This window comes from Sminthopsis crassicaudata, chromosome 1, assembly GCF_048593235.1.
Source record: "Sminthopsis crassicaudata isolate SCR6 chromosome 1, ASM4859323v1, whole genome shotgun sequence".
Taxonomy (NCBI): domain Eukaryota; kingdom Metazoa; phylum Chordata; class Mammalia; order Dasyuromorphia; family Dasyuridae; genus Sminthopsis; species Sminthopsis crassicaudata.
The window spans coordinates 511,718,757-511,737,833 of NC_133617.1; the positions used below are offsets into that span (position 1 = coordinate 511,718,757).

Consider the following 19,077-nt stretch of genomic DNA (forward strand, 5'->3'; position numbering starts at 1 on the left):
TTTTAATATTTTCTTAATATTCACTAACTTTCTAAAAATTGTCTTTCAGAGGCTTTTGACAATGAATACGAACTCGCATATAAGAGTCTGTCTTCAGATATTCTTAGAAAGATGCAGAGAATTGATGCTCCCCCAAGTCTCAGTGTGGAATGGTGCAGGAAATGTTTTGGAGCACCTCTCATTTAAATTAGGGATTACTTTGAACCTTCACAGCACACATCAGTCTTGGGAAATAAGGTGTGCCAATCTGAAAACATTCAGGGGTTGATTTCAGACTCTTGCAAACTGATGAAAATGCTGATAGCGTATGCTATGTTCCTGATGCATCTGCAGCTCATGACTTGTTTGTGGCAGTTGAGAGTCTCTTTTTTAAATTACTTTTTGTTTCTTTTAACAAAAGTTTTTGGATTTTTTCAGTATCCATGTTTCTTTTGTTAGAAAGAAAGAATGAAAAACTAAGCTCACCATAGGCATTTTGTTGATAAGGTGTTTGGGGAACTTTCAGAATTGAGAAAAGTAACTGTAAATCTCTCAAGTCCTAAGTGAAGCTAAATAGCCTAATTCTAGGAGCAAAACCTAGTGGAAAATAGATTTTCTGTGTAAATATACCTGTGTGTCTCTGTAGATGTATGCATATGCATCCTATATAATAAGTGTATATATTTATTAAAACTCTTAGATTGCACATTGCAATACAACTTTTTGAAAGGGTCTCATGACCAGTGAATTTGTTGATGCTCACAAACTGAGCATCATTACTACTAGTCAAAATTTTCTGAAACTCTTGACAACTATCCTGCCCCTGGTTTTATTTTAAATTTAATATATGCTTTCATTCTTTGTTTATATATTCTTTTTTTGATGGAATGTTATAGTCCTAATATCCAATTCCCTTCTCCTTGTTCTTCCTTCGTGGTACTAAGATCACTTACTCTGAAGGTGGAAATGTTTTTGCAAGCTAATTAGGTAAATGAATTTGAATCTAGGTTTCCTAGTGATTTACAAAATTAATTGGAACTTGATCCTTAATAAAAACAAAAAAAAAGGCAAAAATTTGTCCTTTGGCCTGAATTTTTCCCTCAGGCATGCCTTGGTCACTTTTTTAAACCTGTGGGATACCTTGCACTGCAAATGGAAGTTTTATATTTGTAATGTTTGAAAGTTAGTACTTGTAGATTTGCACGCACATGATCCTTATTGTGCATGTGTATATATTTTTAATAAGCTGAATGAATTAAGTCTTAAAAGATGAAGCTGTTGAGCTTATTATAGTTAGTAGATTTAAGATGAATCATGACCTCACATGCCTCTCTTAGCATTTTGTCATGCCTTATATGCCTTCTAATAAAAACACACTTTGTCGAGTGTGTTCGCCTTAGCTTCCTTTATGGGACTAATATGCTTCCTGTTGATTGATCTGTTATTAATTAAGATCAATCTGAATTTCCAGGAATCACTGCAGATGAATAAAGAAAGCAGTTGCTTCAAAATAGGCACATCTAAATGGTGTAACTTAAAAGCACAAACCTGCCTTCTACCCAGTGTGTATTCTGTTTAAATGACTCTATAATTATTGTACCATTCTACATATCTGGATTTATCAGCTTAATACCAATGCAGGAGGACTCTAGTTTCAGGTCATTGTTGAGAGTGTTAGTGGCATAATCTCATGTCAGAAATTACATATACTATGGCAACTGAACAGGTGACATGACTAAAAAGTTTTTATAACCATTACTTTAAAACACATATTTTGCACTATTTGTGTAGAGGATATATTTTTGCAATTTATCCCTGATTTTTCTCTCAGTTGTTTAAGTTTGTAATACTTAAAAGTCACTTAATGACAAAAAGTCATTCAGAATTAACTTACTATGAAATGCTATTTTATATTATTGAACTTAAAGCCTTTAACATAGTAAAAATAATATTAAGAAGATTAATAAAATGAACAAAACACTCTCAAACCTATTCATTGTGTTCTGTGTGCTATAGTTCTGTGTGCTTCTGAAATGAGTAGGATTAAGTTATTTGTCATTCTTGGCAATTCATGTTTGTTTTTCCATTCCATTCCTTAATTTTAATGTGACTTGGGATTCATTTTTCTTCACCCATATATGTAAAAGCACTTCTGATTTGAAAGAAAAAAAAAATCTTACAAAAATGACCTTGAACACTCTTTAATGCGTGACTGTTAATTGAACTTCTTACTATATTGAAAAAAATGTAAATACATGTCCTTTTTTTTTAAAACCTCAAGTTCAAATATTTCTAGGCAATAGTTCCATTTGTCCTAATTTTTCATAACAACTTACTGTATTTACTTTGAGATTACATATCTTTAAATGGGTAAGATATCATCTAAACTAAGTATAAGCCCTAGTTTTTTTTTTAATTACATAATAAACAAAATCTCCTGCTGCTTTCTCTTTCAAGCCCTGATTTTTGTTTTCAGAATTCATCTGTTTGCTTGACTCTGCTGATCTGCCTTTTTAAAATTTTTCTGGGGTTCTGAGAAGATCCTGTAAGTTTATAGTAAATAATATCCTTGACCTCTGAAGACTTTCTGTTGGGAAAAAATAAATGAAAAGGCTTATTTACCCCCCCTGCAACCTAAAGTTAACCCTGAGTAGTTTTTAGGGTTGTTTTGTTTTGTTTTGTTATATTTGTATTTAATTGATTGCCAGAGAGATAAAAACACTGTATGAAACAAAGTCTTGAAGACTACTGAAAGTAATTTTTCAAATTAGTATCTGGACTATTGAGCAATACTACTTTTTTTTTTTTTTGGTGGTATTTTAAAGTATTGAAAGTAATCCTGTTGTTAGGATTGTAGAATTTGGTTTCTTCATATTAACATCATTTAAGTTTCATAACACTGCAGAAAAAGATGCTTAAGCAAACAAGCTTGACTTTTTTAGTATCAAAATAGCAAATTTCAGAATAATTTAACCTAAACCATCCAATATTCTCTTATTCTTTTTATTCTTTTCCCATGGCTTCTCTTTTAACATTAAAACATTTCAATACAGGGATTGAACTTGGCTCAAAGATAATGAAATAAGCTATTAGTAAAACTTTTTAGGATCACATTTTCTTCTTAGAATGAGAGACTTAATAAATGACTTTCATATTGGAAGTTTAGATGTGATAGCTTACAGCATTTGCAATTAAATCATCTATATGCTATTATTAAAGTAATCCAGATTATCAAAAGTAAGTCACTAGCTTAATTCTCCATTTGCTAGAACTTTGTTATCATCTGACTATAGAGGTGATTAAAAATCAAATGATTTCATTTTGCTATGTTTATTGAAGGATCTCATTACTTTAGTGGAAAGGTTCTGTAGAGTTAGAGGCAGCCTGGTATCATGGGAAAAGACTGAACTTGGAGTAAGAAGATATGGATCCAAAACCTCATTCTGAACCCTGATAGCTGCATAACATTTGGCACCCATTTCTTCATCTATAAAATGATGCACTTCACAGGAATGTTATTATTGATTGGCACACCTAAGAACAATATATTGAAATCTGAATATAACAGATAGTAACTATCATTTTCTTGGGCACTTTATGGCTTATACTTTGACATTTTCTCTATAACATCCTATTCAGGTACATTTAAGAATTTTGCTCATTTTACAGATGGAAAAAACTTGTTAGTGGAGTTCAGATCACTTACTGATGGTCATGAGTCTTGTAAGTGTTGGAGTTGAAGATTTGAACCTGGATGTTCTGAGCAATTACTACTTTGCAATTACTATTCATAAAGCTGAAAGAACGAAAACTCATAGGCACTACTCTTTAGAGAAGCATTTAGTTTTTATAATTAGTGAGTTCACATCTTAGTGAACTTTAACATTTAACTTTAAAGCTTAGGTTTTGCTTATTTCTAAGTCTCTGTAGTCTCGTGTATCAATGAGCTTCATATATTCCTGATAAGAAAAGCAGAGCTATTCAGCAGTTCTGATGAGAACCTAGTCAGTTAAGCCATAAAACTTGTCTTTTATTTCCTCTAGTTTTATTAATGACTTTTGATCCAGGTTACAAATCTTAATAGAAAGTAGTAAGAGTAATTTCAAAGCATCATAATTTCCCATAGTGTTCAAGCCAAAGATCTGGTGTAGCATTTATAATTTTTTTTCCTTGAATCTCCAATATAGTTCATGTCACACTTGAAAATTACATTATGTAAATTAATATTTTTACTGTTTTCCAGTTTACTGCAATACAAATGTGTTGGGAGGATTAGCCCTGACATTCTAATAGCAACCTTGTTTTAAGAAACTCACCTTAGAACATTTATATATTTAGGCTAATTGAAATTTAACACTTAACACCAAAGGTGCCTTTCAAGACAGTAAATACTAAAAGTTGAAATTGAGTACAAAGTTGTCATTAAACTACTTCGGTGCATATTTTATAAAGCTATATACTGTTTCTTTCTGTACCACTCTGGTACAAACAAAAGGGATTGTTTCCCATTGATAGAAAGCACATTGATGTCCTTTTTGGAAATGAGCTGTATTCCAGTAAGGATGAAATAAGATGAATTATCAATTTTACTGTTGGAAAGCTTTGTGCTACTGCAATCAATTTCTCCTAGTTTCCAAGGCTTTGTGAATTATTACATCATATTAACTATGCTGTTTCACAAATTTCTCAGAAGGGTGCTTTATTTTGTATAGATCTGACTATAAAGGAAAGCTTGTTAATGCATTTCTCAAAATAAAGTTTATAAATTATTTATATTTCTGGCATTTGTTTTTCTTGCTTAAAGTGAAAGATTGCAAAAAAAAAAAAAAAAAAAAAAGTCTTGTAGTGTTTAAGATACACCTTATGATAGTAGTTCTGACTGTTGTCAATGTGATCAGAACATTGGAGGGTGCTCTGGGGGCAGCTTGACCTTTTAGCCTGAAGCCCAAGAAATAATTTTCTGATGAGATTCTTTTCTAAGAAAAACTTGGTCCATAAATACCACGCCCCAAGTCTGATTTGGTCCCTCTTATCCAATAAAGGCATTAACTCAGATTACTGTTTTGTTACCTATGCTTTTTATACTTACTTCTTTCTTGCACTTCCCTTAAGAGCTAGCTTTCCATTTTAATACTGTCATGTCAGCAAAACACAAAAATTGTTGATTTAGAGCTGAAAGGATCAACCCCAGAAGAGCCAGAATTGATCTTGTGTAGCATTTTACATGTCAAGATGTAAATTATTGCTACAAAAACCTTCTAAATCACATAATGTTGATTATATTGAGGCTTAATGACATTTTACCTCAGTGACATTAACCTAGCACATTGAGGTACAAAACTTATACCTTATATATAAGTATATACATATTAAAGAACTACTTTAAGCAATGGCAACAGTAATTAACTTATGGCAATTAGAAGGGAAAAGGCCAATACATTTAGAGTTTCAAAACCATCTGTGGATGACTTAACAATAGGGGGTGGTATGAGCACAGAAACAATTTTCAAGAGAAAGAGATGAGATCTGCAGGGTATAACAAAATAATTAGTTTGGAGAGGAAGGTATCATCTAGGTAACACTGTAAATGTTAGACCTGGAGTAAGGAACTCAAAATCAAGTGGATAAAGTATGCCAGGTCCTAAGTTCAAACCTGACCTCAGATATTTAATAGTTATGTGACGCTGGCCAGGTTACTTAATCCTATTACCTCAGTTTGCACACCTGCAAAGTGAATTTGAAAAGGAAACAGCAAAACAGCCAATTGGACATAACTGAAAAATGACCAACAAACAGGGTGAAGAATAAAGGACCCAGAGATACAGGGGTCAACAAAATACAAATGGCACATGGTAACAAAATGCAATGGGTGTCAAACCATGATTTCCTCAAATATTTAGCAGCTTGAAAAATTAATTTCCATTTGTTTGACTTTGGATGACAACTCAAGTAGTCAAAACTAATGTTTTTAAATGAGATGGAAATTTCAATATCACAGGAAGAACTTTTGATAATAAAACCTAAGTAACTTTTCACTAATAACTCAAGTAGGTAAAAATAATTGAAGGAGCCTTGTCATTCAGTTAGAAAAGAAACTAGAACCACAAGTAGTACTATTTCAAGTCGAATTCTAATTAAAAGACAAAACAAGAAACAAGCCTCCACTTGACAAAAGTTATTTATTTATTTCTAACATATCTTTAGAAATTTTATTTTTGACTGGACTCAGACTTCGAGGTGGAGGCTCTCAGGGAAGACAGTCGACGTCTCTTAGCAATCTGTTCTTGTCGTTTTTCTTTAGCCTCCTATGTTGGAAAACACACAAATACAAAACATTAAAAGCATGTAATATGCTCCATGTTTTAAGATATTAAATGTACATACTACTAAGTGATGCATGAGTTATAAAAATGTTATCAAACTTAAGGCCACCATTTAAGAAGATTAAAAAAAAGTTTGCTGAAATGGAAAAAAAAAAAAAAAAAAAAAAAAAAAAGCTAGGTACAATCATACCTTCATTCTCTTGGCCAAAAGCTTGGCATATTCAGCTGCTTCTTCCTTGTTCTTCTGGGTACGTTGTTTCTTCAAAGCGATGCGTCTACGTTTGTGTTGCAAAACACGGGGAGTCACCAGACGCTGAATTTTAGGAGCCTTAGTCCTAGGTTTCTTACCTACAAAAAAGTAGCAATAATGATTCCCTTTAATATGAATTTAAAATGGTTATAAAGCAATAAAATTATATAAAGCAAAAATGCTATATAACTATAGTAACTCAAACACAAAACTCCACTACTAATTGTAATATTGTTATTGTAACAGCAGAATTCAGATTACTCTTATAAAAGTATCACTACAGGTTTCTATTTTTTAAGCTAAAGATATAGAATAGGAAAATATTAGAAGCCCCTCAACTGTTTAAACTCTATAGTGGAAAAGGGGGTGGATTTAATCCACCAACAAAAGTTACATATGCTTGAATATCAATACTTTACAATAGTATATTGTACCTATGTCACATACAATATATCACACACGAAAATTAAAAATCAGCTATAAAAAAATTGTATTTTTGAATAAAGTTTTATCTGGACATGCTCAAATAGATGTTATATACACATACTTCCTGGGGGGCTTATAGTCCTAGATCACTACAATGTTAATTTTTCAATCTACTTATTTGCTCATGATTCAAGGTACCACAGATAAGAAACAGCAATTTGTCCCATATTTATATTTAGCTTCAGTACTATTATGTGAGGAGACTCCAACCTAGGTAGAATCTTACTGCCTGAATACTAGCATAACATAGCTACAGAACTAATACAGATTATCTTAAGGTTTTCCAACTTTGAATCTAACCAATGGAAATAGTTTATGTTCCCTCCAAAACACTTAAATTTCAAAATAATTGCAGAAAATAATTCAGGAGTTGCCTGGAAGAACTCGAAATTTCATCAATAAGTACACCACTTCTTTTCAAAAACTATCACTTGTTGATCAGACTGTCTGCAGAATCAATTTCTTCTACATCTTCCTCAAAACAAACAAAAAAACCCCACTCTTCCTAACATGTTTTAAGGGACCCCACCAGCCTACTGTCCCACATTCATTCATAAAGACACAAAACCAAGATTAACAAGTTTAGAGTAATATTAGTTCCAACTGTACTTGGCAAGATAGGCTACATAGCAGACAGGAAGTCAATTTAACATTTTAAGTATCAAATAAGAGCATGCAAAGCAACATGTAAACTTTAACGTGCTAGCCATTATTTATTGTATGCCTCCAAAATCTCACAAACTGAGCAAACCTAGAGTGGGCACACATTAACTAGTGTTTATTAAACACCTTTTCTAAATATCACTAAGATCATATCACTAATAATCGACCATAAAGTTTTGAAAAACAATCTCACTAATCAAAAACAGTCAAAGTTCTATTAATGCTCAGGAAGCTCACACTTCACACACACAAAAAGGCCAGATCTCAACTTGTCTTTGGCTTCACTGTTTTCTTTCCCTAGCCCTCCCAGAAACCCCCAGCTCTAAATGCAAAACTTACAATGACAAAAAGCCCAAAACATCACAACAGTAAGACCCCACTGTTTTTTAAACAAGAAATAACACCCTGCAACCACAAAAGATATATTCTCTACCCCTTACCTTCCTTGTTGAGAGGCTTTCTCACAACATATTGTCTGACATCATCTTCTTTGGACAAATTGAAAAGTTTGCGAATTCTGCTAGCTCTTTTGGGCCCCAGGCGTCGAGGCACAGTTGTATCTGTCAGTCCTGGAATATCTTTCTCACCTTTAAGAAAAAAGGTCGAAAATTATGATATTAAAAATGGACATTTTCAAACTTCCTCAGATACATAGTTATGGATTTTGCTCAGCATAACCTTACTAGTTGTATTCGTTGGCTGATATTTTTCAAAGGTCACATTTTTAATGTCAGCTTGAAAAAATTACCAATATGCCTTTGGGGAAAAAGCAAAACAAAAAAAACCTCAAACACTATACAGGTCACCTAGTGAATTCAACTGCACTGAATGCAAAACTTGCAAAAAGTTCCTACAAAGCAAATTTTTGAACTTTAAATTATAGTGTTTCCAGAAGGATAGGGGAAAAATTAGGACCCTGGAAAATAATTTACATTTTATTTCTGTAAAAATGAAAAGTTTGGATAAGATTTGAAAGGTAACATTATTCAGATATAAGAACAGCAAATGATGCATAAGGAGAGAAAAATTAAGTCATTATGAAATAAACCTCTTAAATATTTCTTGCAGATAACCAAAGAGTAGGAAAAAATAAAAATGCTCACCTTTCTTCACGATAACCAAATTGAGGACACTCAGATTTGCATCCACAATACAGCCCCTAACAGATTTACGTTTTCTTTCTCCAGTTCTTCTAGGGCGATAGCAAGAATGGCCCTTACTGAGCAGCAAGCGAACCCGTCCATGAGCCAAAACACCCTGCTTCATGGGGAATCCTTGTTTGTCATTCCCACCACTGATGCGGACCACATAACCCTAGAGGGAACACAAAACCAGTTCATTTTAACACTTTCATTACTCATCTTTTTAACAGAGGGAAAGACCTGTCTTCCCTATGTCTAAATTTTTTTTTTTCCAATCAAAAGGTGAATGAAAAAAAGTCATCAAAATTCTCTATCCGCTAATTGTGCACTCAACTCCATATAAACATTCTACAAAACCAGGGCATTTCCATAAGACAGCAGAGCTATTGACATCAAAATGTCCATTTAATAAATAGTAATAAATTGTAATCAGACTAGCAATCACTTATTTTGAAATAATATTTCCTAAACACATGTGTACATGTCCCTGACAACGCCTATACATAAAGATGATTAATTCAAGCTAGTTTTCACCTTCCATTCTTCACCCAGAGCATCAGCAGAGACTTCAGTGGCCATCCGTTTCTCATAAAAAGTCCGTAGCTTTCTTTCATCATCGACTTCGATGAGTTTCTGACAGCCAGTGGCTGGGAAAGAGATGTTGAGCTAGGAATTAAACAAAACAAAAACAGCTAGTGTTAGGCCAGATGATCCAAGTTCAAATTTGGCCTCCATTACTTACTACTTCTGTGATCTTTCGAAAAGAACAGCCTTTCTTATAAGGTCAGAGATTTAAAGCAAGAAGAGCTTAGCCTAGGATACTCTAGGATGGAATGCCTGAGATCCAGAGAAAGTAATTGTGACTAAATTTTTTCTGACAATACTGTTTTCATGAACCGCCTTTCCTCCCGTAGAAAAATGTAAAACTGCTTATATTATAAAGCACACTAGGCATCACAAAGCACTGTCCAGGCCCCCTCAAGAAACTCACATTCTAATGGGGGTTAAAAACAAACACAAAAAACCAGTCGCTAACATGTATATAGTGCTTAGTAAATTCCGGGCACCGTGCTCAGCGTTTTGCAATTGTTATCTGGGATACCCGGGAGGTAGGATCCCCATTTGCAGACGAAGAAACTGAAGCAGTGAGTGGTTATAGGTGTCTTGCCCACGACCACAAAGCTAGTGTGCACAAAAAATACATAAAAGCCAAGAACTGGGGACCGCAGCGAGAGCACTCCGAGCCCGGGGGCCGGCCAGAGAGAACTGCCCACGTGAGCTGGCCTTTCCCCCTCGGCCTTCTCTCAAACACTTGGCAGGACGACCGGGTAGATTCTCCCGACACGCCCGGCGTCACCCACCAGCAGCTCAAACCCAGCGTCAAATCGGAGGAATCGCGCCCGACGGGGTTCGGTGCCAGCTCAGGGGCAGCTCGTGGGCCTCCTCCACCGGGCCACGGAGGGAGGTCGCCACGTTCCGGTAAGCGGCAGCCGACGAGGCCGCCATGGCGCTCGGCCGGAGCCGATGCAATCCCCCGCCATCCTCCCTTTCCCAGCGTCCTGGCTATGGATGGCTTTCCGCTTCGCCTGCCCCTGCCTCTCGTTCACACAATGTCAGGGCCGAGAAGGACTAGAGACAGCGGGAAGGCTGCCTTAGAAGGCTTTCATGGTACTACCCCCTCTCGTCCCAGCATGCCCTACCTTCATCTTTGCACAGCCGCCTGCTCCAGATCTGCCACGGGAAAGAGACTCGACTTCCGCTCCTACGGGGTCACATAGGCTCTCGGAGATCTCGCGAGATTTTGCAGGAAGACGAAGAGGCGGAAAGAGGCGTTTATAGGCGGGACTTCCTGGGAAGCGAAGGAGGTGAGAAAGATTAGATTGGTGGAAGATTTAATAGGAGTCCTCGCTCTGATTGATGGCTTTCCCTGGCGTCGAGCTGACGTAGTAGATTCTGCGACTTTGGGTCACGTCTTTCTCTTCCGGGATTCGATCCAAAGTTCCATGGCGCTTTTTCTCTCCGCGTTGTCTTAGGCTAGGTCTGAAACTGAAATATCGATCCTGGCCTTTGACGACCCGCGGACGGGAAATTCAGGGATCCCAAATCCCAGCCGTCCTGGCCCCCACTCAGTTTCTCTCCTAAACTTGCCTTTTGGTTTCCATAACAACACTCCGTGGGAGGGGGAAGGGGCGCCCTCCCCGTTCCCTTCCCATCCCTCCCCCTCCTCCCCGCTCCTTGTCTGGCCACTCCCACTTCGTCATCTCCAAATGCCTTCTTCTTATTTTATTTCTCTTGACTTCCCATTCATACTTTGCCCTCCAGTCGAACAGGTCTCTGGTTGTTGCCATGAGACGCTCATCGATACTCCCATCCCTTTAATGTAGGCTGACCCCCGTGAGGAGGATTTGTTTATTTCCCACCTTTTCCTTGAAGAATTTCTACTTGTGGGCCAGCTTCTACCCGAACCCTTCTTCAGTTTCAAGAAACTACCCAAGAAATGTAGACAAGCACTACAACGCCTGCTATGTGTTAGCACGGTGGCCAAGCGCTTGTTAGCAATTTCCTGGGGATTACTACTTTTCTATGTTTTGTATTTATTTAGTTTTATGTATATCACATTCCACTAGTTAGAATTTTTTTTGAGGGTAGGGACTGGTTTTGTTGTCGAACCTCCAATATGGAGCCTCGATTTAACGTCAATTTTTTGGATCTGTCCATTTTCCTAATTTCAGCCATCCCTTCTGAGGGTAATTTCTAAATCTCTACTCTCCAACATGAGCCGTCATCCATAGTTCATTGTCACTCACGTTTACATATTTGCAAAATTCTTTCCTTATAAGAATCCCATAATCTAGATAGTGCAAATAATATTGCCCTTATTTTTCTGGGAATTTGAGGTCCAAAAGATATTAAGTGAATTAGCCATGAGCACTCCTAATTCCAATTGTCTTTGGATAGCAATTCAGCTCTTAGTTTTCTCAAATGTAAAATGAGGGATTGGGTTATTTGACCTCCCAAGTCCTCCCTCTAGACCATATGATCCTTTTTGCCCACCTTAATAAATTGTGTTCTCCCTATTTGTTTATCTCCATCAATGATGGAGAACTTTTTTATGATAGCTTTTTATTTTTCCAAATACATGCAAAGATAGTTTTCAATATTCACCTTTGAAAAGTTTTGGGTTCCAAATTTTTCTCTTTTCCCCTTTCCCCACAGCAAACATGCATTCTTCTAAACATGTTTCCATCCTCATCATGTGGCACAAGGGAAAAAAAAAAAAGATTAAAAGGGAAAAAAGAAACATCAAAGAAAAAAACACCACCCAAAAAAGGTGAAAATTCTATGCTTTGATCCACGTTGTCTCCATAGTTCTCTCTCTAGATGTTGATGGCTTTTTCCATCACAAGTCTACTGGAATTGCCTTGAATCACCTCCTTGAAAAGGGTTAAGTCCATCACAGTTGATCATCACACAATCTTGTTGTGTATAATGTTCTCTTGGCTCTACTTCACTTAGCATCAGTTCAAATGAGTCTTTCCAACCTTTTCAACCTGCTGGTCATCTTTTTTTAGAGCAATACTATTCCATTACATCCATAGGCCATAACTTATTCAACGATTCCCCAACTGAGGCATCCACTCAATTTCCAGTTCCTTGACAACAGAAAAGGCTGCTACCAACATTTGACACATGTGGGTCCTTTTCCCTTTTTTATAATCTGTATGCACATTTAATATGCACATTTTATAGCCCTTTGGCTCTCCAGAATGGTAAAATCAGTTCACAACTCCACCAACAATGTATGTGTCCCCTCCAACATTTATCATTATCTTTTCCTGCCATCTTAGCCAAATTGATGTTAATTTTTATGCCATTCTCCTGAACCAAAAGCCTTATATAGAATCCCTTTTATATCCACAGTGTCATCTAGTCTGACTCATTTTTCCAGGCAGATTCTATTCCCAATGCTTCCACTTTAGTCCAGTCACAGAGAGACTCTAAATTGAATATCCTATCCCAATTTTCTTATAACTTATATCCTTTTATATATTATTACTGGACTGACCCCCAAAATATTTTTAATCACTTTAAAATATATTTTTGACCATTCTAGTATATCCAGCTATTATTCCATTTCCTCCCCTTCACTGTCTTCTTGAAAGGGTTTGCATTTAAGGATTCTAATTCTTTATCACCCACTATAGTCAGGGTGTTTGAATCTGGTTTTTGGTTCCCCCATTCTACAGAAACTGTTTTTCTGAGAAGTCTCATGACCTATGGAAAATTCTATGCCATTTTTTCAAATATCTTTTTTGACCTTTCTGTGACACCTAACTGCATTCTTCTGGATAGTCTATGCTTCAGAAATGCCATGCTCTGTATATTCCTACAACTCTTATTTCCTCTGACTCTGAATCTTCCTGATTCTCTAATGCTTTGTCTTGACTTTCTCTAAATCATTTCTTGGGAATCTTATTCCCATTCCTGTGCAGAAAACTTCAAAATCTTTATCTTCAGTCTTGACATCTATTTTGATTTTTAGGCTTAGACCTATAACTTCTTATAGAATATCTCTATCTTCACCTCTCAGAAACTCCATTAAATTCAATCTGTCCAAAACAAAGCTTACTATCTTCCCACTAAATCTAGTTCTAATGATTTTACCATTTCTGTTTGTGATTCTATATCAACTAACTTTCATATTTTAAATTTTGATATCAATTTGACTCTTTCATATTCAGCCACTTAGAAAATCTTATTGATCCTACCTCTGCAAAGTCTATAGCAAGATAGACCCAAATTACCCTTGCAATAGACTCTTTACAAGTAGTTATCTCCGCTCTCTCCCTCCTTCAGTCTATTCCTCATATTGCTACTAATCTTTCTTATGTAAAGCTCTGACATACTTTTTGTCTTCATTTTCCTTATTATTTATTAATTGAAGTTCCAAGTTCTTTGCCATTCATTTGGGCACTCACCCTCTCACAATCTGACACAACTCCATCTGTTCTATCATTTCATAGTATTCCCTTGTACTCTCCAGTACAACCAAATGGATTTCTGCTGTACAAATACTTTTCAGTCTCCTATTAGATGTTCCATTGTTTCCATTTCCTTCCCTCTTCCTTCTCTTCTTCACTTCTTGGATGTCTACTCCACCCACCTCAACTCTTAACACTATTCCATAAAGCCTTCTTGGATTTTGGATTCTCTCTACCATCTGTAACCACCTTTTCCCCCTCCACAATGTCTTATATGTCACCTTTCTACTTAACATATCTCTTTTCTGTAATATTGAAATAGCCTTTTAATTAGTCTCTTTACCATAAGTCTTACCCATCTCCAATCTATTTTTCACACAGGATATTCCAGACAGAGTTCTTAATATCATATTTTAAAGTCTTTTTTTTCTCTTTTTTTGCTTCTTGCTTTCTTCCTTTCTCCTCCCTTCCACCCTTTCTCTTTTTTTTTAATACCACTACTGATCATCAGCATAGGAATTTGACTTGCTTCATGTTTCTGACTCAGACCTGTATGCTCTTGTTAGTTTGGTGACCCTCTACTTCTGAGGGCTCACCTACCATATTAGTGCAGACACCAGATAGGCTTTAGTCTTGCTGAAACTCAGAGTTCTTGATCTCAAGCAACCCACAAATTAGAGCCTCCCTAACAGAAAGGATTCCAAGCGTTTATATTCTTCTCCTTTTTTTTCTGTCAGTGAAATAATTCATAATTTGATAAACAACTATTTGATAACATTTATTAAATTTAATATTTAAATAATCTAGCTATGTAGGCTGAGAGGGGTTAGTCCTTATGTTTAAGATCAAATACAAACTCTTTGAGATTTAAAACCCTTCACAGTCTTTTTCCAACCTACCTTTCTAGCCTTATAAATTACTTCAATACAGCCAAACTAGTCTTTTTACCGTTTTTCATGTGAAATATTCCATTTCACAGATCTGAAAGTTGTAAGAGAATATAATGGCCATTTAGTCTAAACAACATATGAAAGGAATCCCCACTATGACATACCTAAAAGTAATCGTCTTGGGTTTTCTTGAAGACTTTCAAGAGACATCAGAAGTCTGATCTATTTTTTTGTACATTATTTGGAAGCTTTTCCTGTTGTTCAGTCATTTCCAGTCATATCAACTTTTGGTGACCCCATTTAAGGTTATCTTGGCAAAGAGACTGGAATGGTTTGCAATTTCCTTTTTTAGGTCATTTTACAGATAAAGAAACTAAGGCAAACAGGGTTAAATGACTTGCCTGGGTTAACAGGGTTACATGACTAGTAAGTATCTGAGACTGGATTTGAACTCTGGTCTTCCAGGCCCATTCCTCTATCCTTCAATACCTAGCTTCCTATACAACCTTTCAAATACTCAGAGTTATCATTTCACTCTGAGTCCTCTTCATTGGAGGGAGTATCCACATTGCTGAGATCATAAATCTATTCAAATATCGATGAGTTCTTTTCAGCTTGACCTGTGATTTCTCTGACATGGGAAATTCCTCCTGACAATAAAAACCAACATTTTCTTTGCAACTTATGGTCTTAGAAATTGGCATGGGGCACTGGGAAATTCACTGATTTTCCCAGGGGCATATAGATAGTATGTGTCAGAGGTAGGACTTGAACTCATTTTCTTGACCTGGAGACTAGTTCATTGGCCACTACTCCATGCTACATCTCAAAAGTCAAAAGTAAGTATTAGGAATTAGGGGCAGGTGGAAAGAAAATATTGTAAGTTAAAAATGTGGGAAATAACTGCTGACATGGTATTTTAATTTTTTTCTAAAGTTTGAAGAAGAGGCATTGGGGGAGGAAAACACCTTCCTATATAATTATTGAGCTAGCTTTGTAACAATTTCAAATGAACAGTTATCACAATAACTGAGATCCCTGTATTATTTTGCTGTACCTAAGAACCTGTCCTGGTATCTGACCTTTTGCCTCAATTCTTCTCACCAGTGCTGGGGGGTACAGCCCTAAACCAATTTTTCCAGTCTGTATAACTGAGTCAATATTAGTTCTTGCAATACCTTTGTAACGTCAAATGACTGGTTATCTAGATCTCACTTATTGTTCCATTTGAAAAAAGACATTTTCCTGACATTTTACCCTAGCAACAATTTCTGGGACTTTCCAAATTTGTTTATCCTGACTTTATGAATTCAACTCATAAAGTCATCCCCCTGAGCATGTGCATTGAAATTAATTTTCAACCATAATAAATTGAGGTTTTCACATCTCATTTTCAAAGCACAAAGTCACTAGTTGTCACAATATCTCCATGTTATGGCTTTCTGGATTGTAAATCTTTTAATGATAGAGACTATAAAATGTATCCTCACAATACAATCCCTTGAATAAAAATAAAATAAAAATAAAAATCTGCTTAACCAATATCTGTTTTTGATACTTTTTTCCCTTTCTTGGGCAATTAAAATTTTCAAACACCCCCCCCCAAACAAGGATTTAAATACTATTCTCTTTCATGCTCCATAGATGACAGTTAAATTGGAATTGTTCATCAAATTAAATGTTCTGTCTCCCTCTTTAGTGACTTTTTGCAAATAACTTTTTATTTCTGGAACCCATTGCCTCTCCCTACCTCATAAAATCTGTATTTCTTTCATGGTCTACAGAGGTGTCACCATTATGAAGTCTTCCTTGATTCTTACTCTGCCCCACACATCCATCTCAACCCTAGATCTTCCTCACTTCCCTAGATTCCATGTAGAATATTTGGGATAATTATGTAAATTCAGCTCTGATGTATGCTTTTTAATAGTCCAGACAGGTCTCTTAAATCAAATAGCTAGGTAAATGACTCTACCAAGTATTTAAATGAAAAAAAGAATAGCAAGATATATAATAGTAGAAATCAAATAGAATTTTCATACACCCCTGTTTTAGAGAAGGAGGTACTATTTCCTCAGAAAAGGTATTTCTCTTGTACAAGCAGATGAGGAGAAGAAAAAGTCAAGCCACCTTCATATCCTTTAGATTTGGCCTTAACAATAGAAACTGTATTATAGCCTCTAGAATATAGACATTCACTTTACTGACTCTAGGATCATGAAGCTTCTGCCAGAACTTCTGGATTCCATGATACTATTGCTATTTTGTCCTATAATTTTTTCTTCTTTTATAATGACTTCAATCTGGCTGTGTCCTCCCTGTGTCTGATACTCCCTGCACTCTAGTACTAATTATACCCTGTCACATTCTCTACAATAAAAAATCTTGTGTCACCATGTGATAGACAGAAAACCAGACCATATATAAATAGAGAAGACTTAAAAGTTGAAGATATCTTAATGTCATTTTAAAAAGAATAAATCCTCTCCTCTGCTTGCTTGCTTGTTTGCTCCTTTCCTCCCTCCCACCCTCTCTTTTTTCTCCTATTCCTATTAATGATCAGCATAGGAGTTTGACCTGCTTCATGTTTCTTACTCAAACCAATATGCCCTTTCTTAAGTTAGCCCTCCATTATTGAGGGCTCATTTTATTAGTGCAGACACCAGATAGTTTTTTTAGTTTTGCTGAAATTCAGAATTCCTGATTTCAAGCAATTAACAAATCATAGTCTTAGGAGCAGGGAATGCAAAAGTGTACATGGGACCTCCCCATTTCTTTTCTATCAATGTAAGTAAAAATCAATGGAGTAAGTAAAAAGTCAATGCAAAGGCTGAGTCTTAGAATCTCTGGGTTGGGGAGGTACTGATAAGTTTGATGCCTGAAAGTTACTTCTTATTATTATTATCATTCTGCTATTAGCATAACAGGTTATGACACATTCCTGAATTCTGACACTACAAATGGAATTGAATAGGAAGGATATTATAGAAGATAAAACACCCACAAATGGATAAGGAAATGCTGAAAAAGCATTTGGACCCCAGGTCCAAACGCAGCCTTTACAAGAGGAACAGTTTTAGGGTAATGTAGTTTCCAAAAAATGAAAGAAGAATGTCCCAACATCAGCATCCTGAGGGCTTTGAAAATGATGGCTGGTCTACTTAGAGACTCTAGTAACAACACCGTGAGTTGGACTACTGAATTACTGGCTGACAACTGTAAGATGTTATGTGGAAACAATAGTTTACTATTGAGAACCCTTTGTTATTGTTAGTCCTTCATTCTTGTGGAGGCCTCCAGACATCACAAGGGTATTGTTTTGACCTATTATTGAGTTGGGAAAAGTGTGGTGGCTAGGGAATGAAGAATAGTAACCATCTTCAAAGGTACATTGTCACAACATCTGTTCCAGGTACACTGTTCCAGATACACTCTGCTTGACACAATCGCTCTTCCTTCCTACAAAGGAAGTAGTAGTATCCTCATTTTTCACTAAATCTTATCCCCTCTATTTGTTACATTTTAAAATCATTCTATAAAAGAAAAACAAATTTACTTACATTGAAAGTTGTAATTTTTAGTTGCAGAACAAGTGTCAATTTGCATTGTTAGAGGGAGTGGCAGGAGGGAGAACACTCTCAAGAGCTCCCCAACCAATGATTAGAGGTCAAGGTAAAGAAAAAATTAAATTTCATTCGCTGTCTCAGCATCTCACTGGTACTTTGTTTCATTTCGGAAAGTAATTTTCATCTTTTCCTTCCTTGCAATGCACTTTGTACCAATAGACCAAGCAAAGACCATAAATCAATTAATAAAGAATTTAACATGCACAGAATAGCAAAGTAAATCATAGTGGAAAATAAACAATGAGTCATTCTCAGTTAAACACAAGATTATATAAAAATGGATACAATTTCCCATGTCATATGAAAACTACAACTCTCTATTAACATAGTGGTTTTTTGTTTGTTTGTTTGCTTTGTTTTGTTTTTTGCTGAGGCAGTTGGGGTTAAGTGACTTGCCGGGGGTCACACAGCCAGGAAGTGTTAAGTGTCTGAGGTCAAATTTGAACTCAGGTCCTCCTGATTTCAGAACTGGTGCTCTATCCACTGTGGCACCTAGCTGCCCTTAACCTAGGTTTTTTCTTTTAAAAAAGTTTTTTATACATTTAAGATAATAAATACAATATACTCTAATTGTTCAAATCTTTTAACTTTTGGTTCATTTTATAAATATTTCAGTGATGTGCTTTTCTTTTAATTTTTTGGAGGGTGGGCTAATGCTATCACTATCCATGAAAGTATAGGAACAAATAGAAAAATCGAGATAGTTCCTGATCTCAGAGTTCATACTCTTTGGAGC

At 35.9% G+C, this 19,077-nt stretch overlaps 2 protein-coding genes across 2 annotated transcripts in view; one reads left to right on the top strand and one right to left on the bottom strand.

Moving 5' to 3' along the window:
* Positions 1-4,752, top strand: part of DENND4C (DENN domain containing 4C) — a 133,361-nt gene extending 128,609 nt beyond the window's left edge. Inside the window, 1 exon segment of the mRNA XM_074281602.1 lies at positions 50-4,752. Coding sequence (XP_074137703.1) covers positions 50-186 — 137 coding nt within the window. The 3' untranslated portion in view covers positions 187-4,752.
* Positions 4,753-6,141: 1,389 nt separating this feature from the next.
* Positions 6,142-10,998, bottom strand: RPS6 (ribosomal protein S6). The gene is made up of 6 exons (XM_074281603.1): positions 10,544-10,998; positions 9,378-9,509; positions 8,805-9,015; positions 8,142-8,288; positions 6,493-6,650; positions 6,142-6,284 (listed from the first exon to the last, which is right to left on the bottom strand). The coding sequence occupies exons 1-6, from the start codon at positions 10,547-10,549 to the stop codon at positions 6,189-6,191; spliced, it is 750 nt and encodes a 249-aa protein (XP_074137704.1). The 5' UTR covers positions 10,550-10,998; the 3' UTR covers positions 6,142-6,188.
* Between the last annotated feature and the right edge of the window lie 8,079 nt (positions 10,999-19,077).

Bases quoted from the DNA above. Each gene is read 5' to 3' on its own strand.
- RPS6 (XM_074281603.1), bottom strand. The intron at 8,289-8,804 runs GTGAGCATTTTT...TTTTTCTTAAAG, and splicing joins TTTGGTTATCGTGAAGAAAG to GTGAGAAAGATATTCCAGGA. The intron at 6,651-8,141 runs GTAAGGGGTAGA...ACTTTTTTGTAG, and splicing joins AAAGCCTCTCAACAAGGAAG to GTAAGAAACCTAGGACTAAG.